Source organism: Phyllostomus discolor, chromosome 2, assembly GCF_004126475.2.
Source record: "Phyllostomus discolor isolate MPI-MPIP mPhyDis1 chromosome 2, mPhyDis1.pri.v3, whole genome shotgun sequence".
NCBI lineage: Eukaryota > Metazoa > Chordata > Mammalia > Chiroptera > Phyllostomidae > Phyllostomus > Phyllostomus discolor.
The window spans coordinates 83208182-83225751 of record NC_040904.2 but is presented as its reverse complement, the minus strand read 5'-3'; the positions used below and the strand labels follow the sequence as shown (position 1 = coordinate 83225751).

Genomic DNA, 17570 nt, shown 5'->3' with positions numbered 1-17570 from the left:
AGTGAAACCTAATCAACAAAACAAACAAGCAAGCAGAATAGAACCAGAGACAGTAAAATTAAGAACAAACTGACAGTAATCAGAGGGGAGGTGGGAGAGGATAATGGTGGGAAAAGGGGGCAGGGTTTTCAGGAACAACTATAAAGGACACATGGACAAAACCAACGAGAAGTAGGATCAAGGGTGGAAGTGGGGATGGCTGGGGTGTGGGGGAGTAGCTGTGGGGGGAAAATGGAGACAACTATATTTGAACAACAATAAAAAAGTTAAAAAAGAAAAGAAGCAGATCTTCCTCTCCTCTCACCACATACCTGACTGAAAATAACAATCTGTCTGTGAAATATATACACACACATAGGACAATTTTTATAGCAGAGTTATTGCACTCTATAGAAAATAAAAGGCACACACACACACACACACACACACTTTTCCTGGCATCCATGTGAATTCTCTTGTGGGCAGCAGGGCAAGACTAAGTCTTGGTGAGAAAAAGGACTTTAGCTGTGGTGGGAGGAGAAAAAACGCCACTGCTCGCCACATGGGTTCCCTCTCTCCACAAGGAAACACAGACAAGTAATAATCAACCCGCACGAGTGCTCCTTAGGCCCACTTCATAACCTCTTTGCACACAACTCAGAGAGATGAGTAAATGTTTTTAATAAAGAGTCAACAATACTCATGCTGCAGGCTTAGGATGGTCATGGGTACAATATTCTAGCTGACCTCTGGGAAAAAATAAAGAAATCTCTTTTTCCTGTCACCCCTCTCTCACCAAGTCTTAAAAACTCTGCCCCTAGAATAAGCGAGCCTTCCCCCTTAATCCTAAACAATAATTTATGAAGAGGAAAGGCCAATTTCTCTTTCTTCTCTAGACTAAGTGGTTATGCTGTTGTAGCTCCTTTTTGTCTTTGCTAGGACTTATCAATAAAATTATATTTGAATAGGCAAAGTGAAAAATAATACTAAATGAATTTCAGTGTAACACTCCCAAATCATAACATTTTTACTTCAATTAATTTTAATTCTCAAGAGAATTAATGACTTATTCAATTCTATTTTTGGTGTTCAATGCATGAATAAATAAATGAATAGCACAGGCCAGCAGTCCTCATTCGGGATGGAAATATTTGAAGTGATGTTTTCATATTCTCGATGACAGAGAGGGTGCTACTGGGATTTCATGGGTAAGACTGAGAATGATAAACATTTTGGAATTCAAAGGAGAGTCCCATACAATGAAGAATTTCACACCAAATATGCTGACACACCCCACCCTTTATTTTTACAAAACACTGGCGTGAATTATTCCATGTTAAATATAAAACCCAGATAATTCTAAGTTTGCCATTCTATATTTCATTTGTCTTTCTGAATGAGGTCACTAAGAAATAATAGTACAAGTGATTCATTGCCAAACTCACTGGCACAAACAATTTTTGTACGATAAGATACTTTCACAAAAAGCATGAAGAACATAGCTAATGACAAACTAGAGAGAAATATTCAACAATGTCACTCACACAAAATAAAGTTGCTTTGAGTAGCACAGCCCATCTCAGGCTCCTCAACTGCCCAGCTACAATAAAGAAAACCATTTTTTGGAAAATAAAACTATATGTTTGGGAGCAGAAGCCTCAAGCAGGCAAAGGAAAATGATTTCTTCAGTTTTATTGGAATTTTTTCTTGAAAGATAGATTGAACTTCTGATTATTTCATGAAATGGGGAGCTGTTTATTGTTTTGTTTTATTTTTAGTTATGACCCCAACCTAACACACTATGTCACACGAATCTTACCACTAAGTTATTGCCACAGCCCTCCAAGGTGCTGAGATTGATGATGAAAATAACCACTGCAGGAAAGGTGTTGTTATTGATGAAACCCCTGCAGTGGGAATCCCCATGCCTTCCGTTCAGGGCCAGATCTGTTTCTGAGTAACCGGAGAAAAGTACTGTGCAAAAATTAATCTTCATTGTAATGGTCTGCACCCCACAGTAGACACTGATGTCTCTTTCAGCTGAAATAAAAATACATAAAAAATATAAGTCACAAATTCATAGTAGAAGGTACAAGAATAACTTTAACATCCCTGATATATTTGTTTACCCCTTCAATCTTTTCAACTTATTCCTGTATTTGAATACACCCTGATCCAAAGTGAAAGGCATTAAGAAAAGTAACTAGGATGAATAGTATTTAATTTAGTTATTTAGGAAGTGGTCTTTATGTATAAGATTATATATAGTTCATCTCTGTTTTCCTATATAGTAGATACGCACGAAATGTGGGTTGAGTATCACCAAATGATTAGAGAACTGAGTGGAAAAAGTCAGGTTACTGAGGTAATTCAAAATTAAAGTAACAGAGTTATTCAGGTCTCCTATCTAGAGCAGCAAGGCTCACAGCAGTGACACGTGTTCCTGGTATAAGGAAGCAAGAGTTAAAATCCCTCCTAAGCCAGAATTGTTGAGCACTTTGCTATTTTGTAGCCTATCTCACTCAGGGTGTAGAAACAAAAGCCACCCATCAGAATTCCATTTTACCTATATTAACCACACTAGAGGAAGGAAAAGAAAAACAGTGTGCTGATACCACAAACAAAAATGCATAGCCTACTCTAAGAAAAATTTGCCAATCATCATGCCTCAATAAAAGGAACTAGGTATGAAAATGTAAAACGCAATTGGCACTGTTTTCCGTGACCCTGGCTTATCAGTGATGAGACCCATTTTCCCATTTTAGGTCTGAAGAGGTAAGCGTGCACGCACACGCACACACACACACTTGCTTTTCATACCTCTCTGTTTAGTTATTTTTCTACATGTAATGAAGAAAATATATGTAGAAAATGAAGATGTTGCCTGCTAAGTAAGTAACCAGAAGCAGAAGTTTTTACTTTTATTGGTTTTATAACTGTTAAAAGTTGAATTGTGCTTCTCCCCCCAGGAAAAAAAAAGATACAATAACATCCTAACTTCCAGTACCTCAGATTGTGACCTCATGTGGAAATAGGGTTATTCAGGTGTAATTAATTTAACTAAGGTCACACTAGAGTGGGGTGGGCCTCTAATCCAATATGACTGGTGTCCTAAGGAATTCCATGTAATGAGACAGAAACACGGAGAACATGCCATGTGGATACAGAGAATTGGAGTGATGTATCTGTAAGCCAAGGAGTAGCGAAGGTGGCCAGCAAACCATCACCAGAAACTAGGAAGAGCCAAAGAAGAATTCTATCCAGAGTCTCAGAGGAAGCAGAGCATACCTCTGTTGACACTTTAATTTTGAACTTCTGACTTCCAGAATTGTAAGACAAGACCTTTCCAACATTTTAAATTATCCTGCTTGTGGTACTTCATTATGGAAGTCCTAGAAAGTTAATGCAATAACCTTGCCACTTTTTTAAAGTAGACTTTTAATTGTTTTTAATTTATTAATTCTAGGGAAAGTGAGAAAGAAAGGAGAGAAAGAAGCAGAGAGAGATAGAGATAGAGATGATAGAGATAGATAGAGATAGAGATAGAGAGATAGATGAGCGAGAGAGGGAGAGGGAGAGAGAGAGATGGATTTATTCCAGTTATTCATGCATTCTTTGGTTGAATCCTGCACATGTCCGGGCCAGGAATCAAACCCACAATGACAGCATATCAGGATGATGCGCCAACCAACTGAGCTACCTGGCCCAGGCGACCTTGCCACTTGTACCACTCTGTTTTACCACTTCAATAAAGAATCTGATATGTGCATTAGAGTTCCAGACTGTGGACATAAAAAAAATCTGAGTAGACTATTTGGAAAAACATACTTGATTGTTCAAAAAAAAAAGAAGAAGAAAAACAAGTACATTAAAAGTTACTTCTGGTAAATGATAGGATGTTAGGATGTTCACCTAAGTAAATGTAAATGCCATTTAAAGCATTTTGGCATAGAATTAATTTTTTAAATACTTCAGTTCTAATTTAAGGTAAGAGTAGGAATTTTCAATGGCACATTTCTTTGGAATGTTTGTCCTCTACACTGTTTTTTTTTTCTGGCAAAGTGAATCATATTTTGAGGACCTGAGTATGCCGATATGGAGACTTCTATGTTAGCTCATGATTTTAAACTTATTACAAAATAAAGAAAATCTTTTTTATGGCTAAAAGGCTATGGTAAGCTAATTATCATAGAAAACTCCAAGAAATATTCCCCTTCCCTTCCAAGTAGAAAAATAAAATGAATTCACTATATAGTACACTCTACTAACATAGAAAATAATAAACATGATCTCAGTTGGGAGAGTATATTAGCCTTTAACAAAATTAATGTTTAAGTGAAATCATGACTATTTTTATTATATTTTATTGATTATGCTATTATGTTGTCCCAATTTTCCCCACCCCCTCCTTTGCACCCAGGATCCCCCACATCCTCAGGCAATTCCCCACACCATTTTTCAAGTCTATGGATCATGGATAGGTTCTTTGGCTACTCCATTTCCTACACTGTACTAAACATCCCCATAGCTATTCTATAAATACCTATTTGTGCTTCATAATCCCCTCAACTCTTCACCCATTCTTCTATAGACACCTCCCATGTGGCAACCATCAAAATGCTCTCTGGATCCATGATTCTGTCTCTGTTCTTTTTGTTTACTGAGTTTGTTTTTTAGATTCAATTTTTGATAGATATGTATTTATTGACTTTTATTGTTCATAGTTTTGATCTTCTTTTTGTCAAAAAACTCTCTAACATTTCATACAATAACAGTATGGTGATGATGAACTCCTCTAGTTTTTCTTGTCTAGGAAGTTCTTTATCTCCCCTTCAATTCTAAATGATAGCTTTGTTGGGTAGAACAATTTTTGCTGTTGGTCTCTGCTTTTCATGACTTTGACTATTTATTGGAAATCCCTTCTAACATGCAAAGTTTCTTTTGAGAAATCAGCTGAAAGTCTTATGGAAATTCCCCTCTAGGTAACTAACTGCTTTTCTCTGGCTGCTTTTAAGGTTCTCCCTTTATCTTTAACCTTTGGCATTTTAATCATGATGTGTCTTGCAGAGGGCCTCTTTGCATCCATCTTGTTTGGAACTTTCTGTGCTTCCTGGACTTGCATATTTATTTCCTTCACCAAATCAGGGAAGTTTTCTTTAATTATTTTTTCAAATAGATTTCCAGTTTCTTGCTCTTTCTCTTCTCTGTCTAGCACCTCTGTGATGCGAAAGTTAGAATGCTTGAACTTGTTCCAGAAGCTGTCTACACTATCTTCATTTGTTTTAATTCTTTTTTGTTCTTGTTGTTCTGATTGGTTGTCTTTTGCTTCCTTATGTTCCCAATCATTGATTTGATTCTCAGCTTCATCTACTCTACTGTTATTTCTCTATATATTGTTATTTATTTTAATTAGTGTATCCATCACTTCTAACTGGATCTTTTTTATGTTATTGAGGTCCTTGCTAAGTTCTTTGAGCATCCTTATAACCAGTGTTTTGAGCTCTTCATCTGATAAATTGCTTATCCCCATTTTTCTTAAATCTTTTTCTGGAGGTTTGAGCTGTTCTTTCATTTGCATTATGTTTCTTTGTCTCCTCAATTTGACAGCCTTCCTGTGTTTGTTTCTATGTGTTACATAGAGCTGCTGTGACTTCCTATCTTGATAACCTAGCCTGAGGTAGTAGGTGTCCTGTATGGTCTAGTGGCACAGCCTGCCCTATTACCCAAACTGGGTACTTGAGGTGTGCCCTTTGTGTGGGTTAAGCACTCTCTCTTCTTGTAGTTGTGCCTTGATTTCTGTTGGCAAGTCAATGGAAGGGATTTATCCAGGCTAGTCATTTGCAAGGACTAGCTGTGACCGCTGATCACCAACATCCACCCTCTGAGGAATATCAGCTGTGTGGGGGCAGGGAGGTGATTCTCTTATGTGTTATGTAGCTGTCCACTGGGTGCTCAGGCTCTGGGGCTTCCCAGGTGGTTCAAGTAAAGATCACTCCCACCTGTTTTTTTTGCCCAGGGCCACCCTGCCTGAGCAATCTGAGATGGCTGCTACTTGTGCTGGACTTAGAGAATACTAGGCAAAGTCAAGCTGTGATCTAGGCTGGTTGATGCTAGTGCTGGACCTGGGACCCCTTTAGCCAGAGGTATGGGGGATGGAGGCTTCCTGAGGCTAGCTGTTGTTTGTTGGAGAGAATTTAAGATGTTGTGAAGCATGAACTAAGACCAGCCATTCATATCAAAAAGCAGCTTGAATGGGCCTGTAGGTTGGGTGAGGCAGAGTATCTGGGGATCTCCAAAGTGGGTCAAACAGTGTTAACCAGGTTAATAGAATGTTAGATACGACACCAGCCTGCTGGCTTTGTGGGGGGAATGGTTCAAAAAAGAGACAATGGCCTCTGTATGCCTTTCTATCTGGGAAAAAGCTGCCCCCCAGCTCTTGCCATGATGCCAGACACTTCAGTTTCTTCCAGTATGCCTCCAGTGCCTTTCAAGCTGCTACCCCAGTGCTGGAGCTCAGAGGAGATGAGTCTGAGTTAGTCCCTGTGTGAATTTTTTAAGAGGAACTGCTTGGGACTCCAGAAGATTCTTCTACCTATCTAATCCCTGCTGGATTTTGCAGCCAGAAGTTATGGGGGCTTATCTTCCTGGCGTTGGAACCCTGGTCTTGGAGTCTCCCAAGATATCTCTCCTGAATTTCTATTCACCACACATGGTTGTGGGGCCAGCCTGTTCCACATCTGCATCCCTCCTACCAGGCTGGATGGATGTGGTTTCTTCAATTCTATAGTTGTGAGACTTCTACTCAAGTGAATTTCTGATGGTTCTAAGTTATGGTTCTATATTTTAGTTATAATTTTAATGTAGTTGCATGAGGAGGCAAGCCATGTTTATCTATGCCACCATCTTGACCAGAATTGGACCAACCCATGATTTTTTTTTATTGAATTTTTGGGGAGACATTAGTTAATAAAATTCTATAGGTTTCAGGTATGAAATTCTACAATACATTATCTGTATATTGTATTGTGTGTTTACTTCCCCAAGTCAAGTCTCCTTCCATCATCATTCATCCTCCCTTTATCCTCTCCTACCTCCCCACAGAGGAGTTTCCCTTTGGCAACCACCATACTGTTGTCTGTGTCCACGAGTATTTCTTTTTTTCCCTTTGATTAATCCTTTTATCCTTATCACCCAGCCCACAGCTGTCAGTCTGTTCTCCATACCCATGGGTCTGCCTCCACTTTGTTAGTTTATTTTGTTCATTAGATTCTACATATAAGTGAAATTGTGTGTTATTTGTCTTTCTCTGACTGGCTTATTTCACTTAGCATAATACTCTTCAGGCCCATCCATGCTGTCACAAAGGGTAAAGTTTCCTTTTTTATGGCTGAGTCCCATTCCATTGTGTAAGTGTACCATGGCATTTTTTATCCACTCATCTACTGATGGGCACTCAGCCTGCTTCCAAATCTTGGCAATTGTAAATAATGCTGCAATGAACATAGGACAGAGGTATATATATTCTTTCGAATTAGTGTTTCAGGTTTCTTTGGATATATTCCCAGAACTGGAATTGCTGGGTCATAGACAGTTCCACTTTTAAATTTTTAAGGCAATCATGACTTCTAAATAATTTTCTTTACTAAAAGAATAGAGTTCATTTTAACAAAGGTTTATTGAGTATCTACCAACTTCAAAATGTATCTTTTTTAATGCATTTTAAATCCATTGATTTTTCTCCATCTTCATGCTATTCCTTGGTCCATGCCATTATCTTTTCCCCTCAAATATTATATTAACTTCCTAACTGGTTTCCTTATTCCTACTCTTAACCCCTGTCATTAGTACAGCTGTTAATACATGAATCCAATCATGTCACCCCTTTGCATAGATCATCAATAGCTACTCACTTGAGTCAAAAATCCAAATCTTGAACCAGATCCTCAAGCCTCTCTGTGATCTGCTACCTGCCTGCCTCTGCATTCTCATTTCTCTTTACTGTCCCCCTTGCTTCCTACATTTGTTTCACTGAACATTTTCAAGTTCTTTAAAAGCATCACACTGAGTGGTAGAGGCCAGAATAGTGGTCACCTCCTAGGGTAGAACCCTCTAGAACAGAAGAAAAAAGGACATTTTAAGGTGTGATAAAAATGTTTTCTAACATGATCTGGGTAGAGGTTACAAGAGTGTATATTAAAACTTCAAGATATACCATGAAAATTGTTGCATCTTATTGTATGTGAAGTATTCCTCAATAAACTATGGTGGAAAAATTTAAAAACCTAATATAAATTTTGCACAAAAGGTCTCCAACCAGTGCTCTTTCCTCTGCTTGGGATTCTCCTCCTATACCCCATATTTGTCTGAGTAACTCTGACTCTTCCTTCAGGTTTCATATTTAATAGTCCTTTTCCCAAAGACTTCCATGGTTTCCAATCTAAATCATGCCATTGTGTTGTAAGCTGTTATTTCTCCCTGGAATCATATATGTATTTTTTATATTTGCCTTTTCACTAGGCTTCTCATTAAAGCAGGCAACTATGATGTTTGTCAAGTAATTAATTAACCACATACTGTACTGAAGCAACAGGCTCCACTGAGGATTTACAAAGTAGTGGTCCTTGTTGTCAAGTAGTTTGCAGTGCATCAGAAGAGACAGATGTGTCCCACATCATCAGAAGGATTGGGCAGAAAGCAATGGGATAGTTAGAAAGTGGACCTCACCCAAACTAACTGGTTAAGATCAGCTCCTAGAGAAGACGGCATTGAGCTGAATTTTGAGATATCAATAGGAGTTAGCTACACAGGCTGAAAATCATGTCCCCCACAGAGGGGACAGTGTAAATAATGACACAAGTGTGAATATGCTCAGGCTGGTTGAGAGCTGGACAGTTCAGTTTTCATTAGGATTTGAAATTCAAATGAAGAAATGGCAGGAATGAAAGCAACTGACAGGGACACAGGCCAGATTGCAGGAAGCCTTCTGTATAAAATGGTCTCTGTAAGGTAATGAAATGTCTACCCAATGTCCCATCAAGCTCTTAGCCACTACACAGTTCACTAAGAACTCTCTATGTTCAGTGAAATAGAGAACAAGTAGTATTGTGTTATTTGGCATATCATAAATGTTTCAAAGTGAATACATAACATTACATGTTATGAAAATATCATTAACTTAAACCAACTGAAGGCTTTAGCTTCTTTACCTTTATTTGAGAGCAATCAGTTGATGCTTACAACAGCTTTACAAATGGCAGCAATTATTTTGTCTAGATGTGGAGCTCTCTTCTCTTTTCTGCTTTGTCAGTGAAGTCTTGTAACCCCCGCAATGGAACTGAATTTGCTACAAGCTGATCCCGCTTGGAGATATGACAACAAACTAAAGGCTTTTTGCAGTGTAAGAAAAGAGATCTGTTCAAATCCATCCTAACCCAGTTTTCTAAAGACTTTTCACTGCCCCTTCCGAGGAACACATTTTTTCCTGGTTGGAGTCGCTAAAGGAATCCATTCAGCACAGTGTTTCCATTTGTGTGGCTCTGAGAGGTAAAAATGTTACTTCAAGTTGCCAATGGGCAATTTATGCTGAAAGTAGATAATTTTTTTAGAGATACTGACTTATCAGTTGCTCTCAATAACTAAATTTGTCGAGCATTCTTATTATTCAGTCCCTGGACTGAATTGTGACATCCCCTGGGACAATACTCAGGTACAAAACAGCCCAGTGAATATAAGCCAACAAAAAAATCAATGAATAAATGCCTTTAGATGTTTAATTTTTCTGTGTTTTGTGTTTTAAAATACTATGTGTGTACACCAAATATGTTTAAGATGGCAAGCATGCTTACAGAGTTTATGTGCTATTATGTTGCCAAAATGGCATTTTTTCCCTAGATATTTTAACCAAGGCAACCTTTTTGTAGAAATTTTAAAAACACACTATTCAATTGAATTCAGGTTAAAATAAAGAAATGTTCTGCACTGCTTAGAACTAATAGCATCTAAATGAATAGCATCTAAGTATGCCTAGCTTGTGATAGACTGAATAATTTTCATCTCATGTCAATACTGTTAAGTTTGAGAACATTTGCTTTTACTCGTATCAGAATATTTATATCAACATTTTTTATTATCACCAGGAATAATAAGGGCACCAATTAATGCAATTATTCACATAACTTGCACACACATATTCTACAATAAAACAAACACAGTAACACCCTATATTGGGCTGTCTGCGTGTGCCTGGCATTGCAGTGCAGTCACTCAGAATGTTGCCTCACCAATGACATAAAAAAGTGAAAACCTGTATGATAAAAATTCAGGAGGTCAGTGTATAATGCACAAAAAGAATGAGATGCACAGGAACAGGAATTGAAAACACAAAATCAGTGCCATCGGTTTTATACAAGCCAAAGGCTATTGGTTCTATTTATTTCAAGATCTAAACTGTATGCTACTTCATGTCAACAATAAATTCAATCCAAGTATTTATTGTATACATATTATGTAGCTGTGTCTGTGCTAGACTGAAGATAAAGACATTAACAAGACTCCTTTATTTCAAGGAGCTTATGGTTGAGTAGAGGAGACAGAAGAAAACCCCATGATTATAATGCAGCCTGATAATGACATAATGGAGGTTTGTATACTGCATTATATACAACCATGACTTGATAGGGCAGAGATGTTTGGAAATGATTGTTGGGAGGAAATGAAATAGTTCCAACTGGCTAAATTTTGTAGGAAATTGAATAAATTCTGTCATGAAGAGAAAGGGATGTTAAACCGATACTCAGGTTTCTAGCTTCAGTGACTGAATGGATTATCAGGAAGGAGAAAGATAAGCTCTTGTTTTGAGAGGCTGGGGTGCATGTGGGACAGTCAAGCAGAAAAGTATAGCAGGCAGTTGGAAACACAAGTCTAATATTTAGATGATAGAAAAAACAAAAATATAAATTTGAGTATCAACAAATACTGAACATATCAATAATACACAACAAAATAATAAATGAACTACCTATGAGAACATTCAAATAAGAAGAGAAATAGGCTGAGAACAAAAATATAATATCTACCTTGTCCTTTAATGAGATGTTCCCTCATTTCCCTGATGGACCACAATCTTCCTCCTGTGCTCTTTCTCACATCAGTGTCAGTTGTGAGTCTACTATATTGCTTGCATCGTATCTAGGAATGGATATTTACTTTCTCACTACATTATGAACTCACTGAAAGCTCTGGGTTTTCCCAGAGTGCCTAAGAAATACTCAGGAATGTTTATTAACATATACTTGATTAGGTTCTTTCACAAACAGCATGCATGGTTTCTAACTTTTTAATATTAAGTTCCAAGATTCACAGGCAACAAAAAACTATGTACACAATTAACAGGGATTTGTCTGGACTGTTCATCCAGAACTCATATTTCCTATCTGTACTCTGCCAACTGCCTGAGATGATTCTTGTTTTCAGAGTTTTAGACAAAAAAACAAATCCTTAATGTCAGATATTTTCTGACTTCTAATTAAGAAAATTCAACCCATTAAATAATATGACATAATAAGTATTTATTAGTTCTTCAGGTACCTAATATTTTTAATGCATTAGTCTTAGAGATAATTATCTTCCCTCATTATTAATATTTTTTATTTTTTTTTCCCCTTAACAGTGATAGATTCGCTGATCCCTATTGTCATTAATAGGAAGCAAGTGCACGACAGCCTCGGAGGTTTGCATATGCACAGTGGGTATGTAGTGACACAGAGCTAGCAAAACATCCTGAGTAGCATGTCTAACCAGCACTTATACTTGACTGTGCATATGTATTACCAGAGTCTTACTAAAATATATATTCTGATTCAGTAGGTCTGTGTGCGGCCTGGTTTGTGCATTCTTCACAGGCTTCCAGGTGATACCAAAGGTAAATCTCTTATTTAACCAGCTAAGTTCCTTAATCACAAATACGTATGTTTTGACTGGGCAGAAGCCAACCCTTAGGTGGATCCCATCTGGTAAGATTAAGCACTCCCAGCAAATGTCTTTTTGTATGATTCACATCTTACAAGAGGGAGAAATCAGGGACAGAAGAGAGTAAGAGAGAGAAAGAAATCATCATGAAGGAGGTGGACATGTGTCACCTTTCTTCCTTTTCTGAGGAATTAACTGCTGTTGAATCTCAATGAAAAATATTTTATGAAGAGCTTAGTGAGACTGAGCCCAAATAAGTCTATTCTAGTGCTCAGGTGGATATGTGGAAAGAAACTGGAAATAAGATTCATCTTCTATCCCCACCCCTACTCCATTCCGCAAACCACAGCAGTTTAATAACTGAAGGAACAAGATAGTCAGCCTCCCACAGCAGCTGTGCCCAGGGCACTCTCTGAAACTGTGGGAGGAGGCATGGGGAGAGGATGGGTGAGTCTATTGTGAACAGATGAAGGCTCTGTTGAGGTTCAGGTGCAGGTATTCCCATGAATATGATTGCACCTGTATCCATGGTTTATATCTTAAAAGTAGCATTGGTTCAAACTTGACAATATGAATCAAAATCTCTTCACTAGGAGGAGCCCTTTTGTAGGCCTAAGGTGCATTTCTTTGTAGTGCTGTAGAAACCTCACCTGTAAATAATTTACTTCCTGATAGATATTCCAAAACTAATACATACCATCTAATCAGATTATGAGAGTAATTTATACATCGTTTCTATTTCTATCTTGTGGAATGAGAGCAGTAATATTTGGCACTACATAAGCAGAAGTGCTTAGAGAACAGATGCTATACATGCTTCTTCAGCTCATTTTTTAAAGTTACTTTCCTCAAGTTTTTATACAATATTGAGGTTTTGTTGTTAGACGAAATGGCTGCAGCTGATAAAGAATTCAGTTGGTTAGAAATTTCTTTCCTCTCTACATTGAACAGGTTTCTTGCCACCTTCATTTTTCACATCTGTTTCTGGTTAGCAAAGGCAAGCTGTTGTTTTCAGTGCTGTAGGAACTTCATAGGCAGTCTGAGGCAAACTCTGCACACTTGTATTCACACTGGCTGCTCCAAGCTGAGTTTGGTCATCTTTTTCAGGAAGAAAAAAGCATGTGGGTTTTACTTCTACAAGCAAAGGAAGTGAAAAATTCGTGCAATAAGAACTTTGTTATTAAAGTAAAGAAGGATCAGGGCTCTGAATTATTCAGTCATTGAACTTGCTGACTAATTGCTCTTCTCTCCACTGCACGTTATCAGTGCGGATTAATCAGGATGTGATCAGCAGGCACTGCCCAGGTCAGTTCTTCTGCCTCATCTGGTCCTCTAATTGCAGTCAAATTGCTGTAAGTGCAAAGTGGGAAGCAGGCCTCCCCTTCACAGCTTCAAAGACCAAAACACGACTACAGAGAAGTCAGGAGAATCGGCCTTTCTTATCTAGGCAGAGGGCCAGACCATATCCCCTAGGACAATTATTCCATTGTCTGCTCAAACTTTGTCTTTGGGCACAGAACAATGCAATGGTTAAGCAATGCCTAACACAAAATTAGACATTTCATTTTGCTGTACCCACTCATGAATTATATTGATTAAATGGGTAGTTTTCTATTTTATTTCCTGTGGAACACTTGTGTTCACTTAAATGTTTTTTCCCCCTTGTGGTGAGAACTTTTAGGATTTACTTTCTTAACAATTTTCAAATATGCCATACAGCAGGGTCAGCTATCGTCACCATGTTGTACATTACATCTCTGGGACTTATGTATTGTATAACTGGAAGTTTGTGCACTCTCATTCAATTCTCTCACCCTCCACTCCCATCTCTAGTAACCACAAATCTGGTCTCTTTTTCTATGAGTTGTGGTTTTTTTTTCTCTTTTTGCTTGCTTGTTTGTTTTTAAGATTCCACACATAAGTGAGACCATATAGCATTTGTCTGTTTACTTTTCTCTGTCTGGCTTATTTCACTTAGCATAATGCCCTCAAGGTTCACCCCAGTTCTCAAAAATTGCAGGATTTTCTTCTTTTTAATAGCTGAATAGCATTATATTGTATGCATTTCTATATCACAACTTCTTTGCCCATTCTTCTGTTGATGCACAGTAAGGGTGTTTCTATGTGTTGGTTATTTTAAATAATGCTGCAATAATCATTGAGGTGCAGTTATATTTTTGACATAGTGATTTTGTTTCTTTCAAATATATACCTGAAGTAGAATTGCTGCATAATATAGTGGTTTTATTTTTAATTTTTTGAGGAACCTCCATACTGTTTCCCATACTGTTTTCTACTAGGCATGCAAAGAGGTTCTTTTTTTCTCTATATCCCTGTCCACATTTGCTGGCTCTCCTCTTTTTGTTGATAGTCATTCTGACAGGTATAAAATGATATCTCATCATGGTTTTGACTTGCATTTCCCTGATGATTAGCAATGTTAAACATGTTTTTATATACCTGTTCACTGTCTATATGTATTCTTTGGACAAAAATATTTATTCAGGTATATGGCCCATTTTAGATTGATTATTTGGTTGTTTGTATACATCATTGTTTAAACTTAGTATCCAAAGTTTACTTACTTTTAGGCACCATATCTTGATAGACAAAATCCTAGTTGTTGGTGTTTTGTTTTGTTTTTATTTATCTTTGTCAATTGCTAACTTTGCAGCATTAGGCAAATTCTGTTCTTCAATTTTCTCATCATAAAATAAAGATTAAAAAATGATTTTGTCTTCCTGACATTCCCTCCATAATTTCAAATGCATTTTAAAAACCCTGCAAAACTTTTGCTCTCTGGAGCATTTCAGATCTTGCTCCATGGCATATGTCATTAGTTCAGCTCAAACATAAACTCCAACAAAAATTCTTAAAAAATAGTGTTGTATGTTTGTTATAAGAAATAAAAGAATTATGTGATGTGACTAGCATGCAATATGTGGAACCTGTTATTTTCATCCTCGCTGATGATATTTTAAACAGAATACAAAATGGTTAAGTCAGGAAACATTGACTTCCACTTAGTTTCCCATGACTGGTCAACGTACAGTAAAACAGCATTGGGCCACAAAGGTGTTGGTGTCATAAGCATAAGTTCTCCTTGATTGTGCCTTTATCATTAAAGACTTCTTTACAGATCTGAAAGTTTAGGCTAACCCTTATAAACTATCATCTTCCCCCAAAAAGGGCCTAGTTCCAGAAGGTACCCACAGAGGTCAAATGCATTTCATCTGTACATTTCACTCTGGCCAAATAATTCCTTGTACCCTAAAAGTCAACTGTGGTTTGAGTTTTATTCTGGAACTAGCACAACTACAGTGTTAGTGGGGCATATGGCTATTCCCTGCTATTAGCTTGGAAAGCCAAGAGTTAACTACCTTAAAATTAAATGGTATCCCATTAAATCTGAAAAGAATTAGACCATGGTGTTTCCTTTGGCTCAAGGATAAATGCCATGGAAATTAAGGAAAATACTTCCAATGTCATGAAACGCAAAGGTCAGATAGGACAAGATGATCATTTTCGTCGTTATTAACATTACTTTGCATTTAGATAGCTCCTCTTTTTGACCAGACTTGTTCTCATTCTAGCCCACTTCTTAGCATCTGAGCAGCCTGTGAGGCTCCTGATGACATAAGGGTGGTCCTGATATGGAAGAGTAGAGTCAAGGCGGTGTGCACAATGAACTGTTAGGCTTTATTTGTTCACGCTGGACTTCTTTTGCTAATGACCTGCAAAAGGGGACTTAATTTATAATAATGCCCATATAAACTTAAAGCTTCTCCTGGAGCTTCTGATTAATCTGGACTTCATATTTTTATAAATATAAATTTTAAATTGTAACTGTGTATGCGTGTCTGTGTAGGTTTAGAAAGTTTGGATATTTGTTGTCTAAACCAGACAGTACAAAAAGTGCCAAGATATATGAGGTCAAATACAAATAAAAAGAGGGTTAATTATCCCTGTTAAAAATAAAGGAAAAGACTTCTCCTCCTTTCCTTCCTTAGATCCTCTGCATCAGAAGACTGGATAATGGTGGAAAGAAGGGGAAGGGACTAGTCAAAGAACATACATGAAAGACCCACAGACATAGACAACAGTGTGGGGATGGACTGTGGGAGCAGGGGTGGGAGGGCGGGGGAGGGCAAAGGGGGAAAAATTGGGACAACTGTAGTAGAATAATGCTAAAAAATAATAAAAAAGACTTGTCATTGTAAGTACTTTCTCCTGTCTTTGAAATATATATAAATCCTGTGGAAAATTAGACAGCACTTTTGTCAGCTTTATGACCTAGAAATGTCTTTTTTGAGGACTTGGGAAGCATCTTTTGAAAATGTAAGCATTAAAGAAAAAAGCAGCCCAGTGGGAGCTTGGGCGCCTAACTTCAGGGAGATACTTCCTCCAAATAGCAAAAGTATCTCTTTTTGTAAAGAGATGAGAATTTTATTTTTCCTCTGGGTAAAGCCAATATGCTAACATTATTACCAAGTAATTTTATGATAAACTATGTGACAAATGGTGCTGTCAAGTCCTCTTACTTCAGGACTCGTTATTGTTTATCTTGAAAACATATCCGTAATGGGTTGCATCACTTGGCTGTATGAAAGAGTGAGATTTCCTTCTGTCATTACAGCCTCTTATGCAGCCTCTAATAAAGTACCACATTCTGGTTTAACGCTTATTCAATGATAAAAGTGTTTTCATCCACTGTCTTTGTGGAGAGCATCTCTGGATTGAGAGATTTTTTTAAAAAAAATTTATTTATTTATTTTTAGAGAGGGAAGGGAGGGAGAAAGGGAGAGAGAGAGAAACATCAATGTGCGGTTGCTGGGGGCCTTGGCCTGCAATCCAGGCATGTGCCCTGACTGGGAATCGAACTTGTGATGCTTTGGTTCGCAGCCAGTGCTCAATCCACTGAGCTACGCCAGCCAGGGCATGAGAGATTTTGTTTTTAATTATGTTTCCCCAATACATGACTGAGCTATTAATTGGAATAATGGACTCAAGAAAATAATACTGTCAGTTGTTCTTAACCATAACTGTATATTTGACTCATCTATAAGGTTTAATTTTTTTATTTTAAATTGATTTTAAGAGAGAGAGGAAGAGAGGGAGAGACAGAGAATTTATTGTTCCACTTATCCATGCACTCATTTGCTGATTCCCAGATGTGTCCTGACTGGGGATCAAACACGCAAACTTGGCATGCTGGGGACAATGCTCCAACCAACAGAACCATCTGGCCAGGGCATGTGTAGGGTTTAAAATATAGATTCCCAGCCCATACTAAGAGATTCTGCCATAAAATATTTGAGGTGAAGTGTTGGAGTACACAGTTTTAACAATTAGCCCGGGTGATTCTGATGCAGGTGTTCAGTGGGTACTGCTGTAAATGGATGGTTTAACATAATTTTAAAAATTTACCATACGAAAAAATTTTTCCTTGTACTGTCCTAGTCACTCCATGACTCATTTACATGTTTTATTTATTTTTACAAGTACATAACAACAGCATCAGCTAATCCTCTCTGCTCAGCAATCTTTTTACATTTTGGCTTTTTTTTCATCCATAATAGAATGAGGCTTGGCCACCCATCCCAGACCCTGGCCAAGTCTCTTGC

At 37.6% G+C, this 17570-nt stretch overlaps 1 protein-coding gene across 1 annotated transcript in view; it reads right to left on the bottom strand.

Annotated features, from left to right (window-relative positions):
• The window catches only part of ZPLD1 (zona pellucida like domain containing 1), a 56831-nt gene that overhangs the window by 25491 nt on the left and 13770 nt on the right, over positions 1–17570 (bottom strand). Inside the window, exon 3 of the mRNA XM_036018032.1 lies at positions 1799–2019. Coding sequence (XP_035873925.1) covers positions 1799–2019 — 221 coding nt within the window. The remainder of the gene's footprint in view (positions 1–1798; positions 2020–17570) is intronic.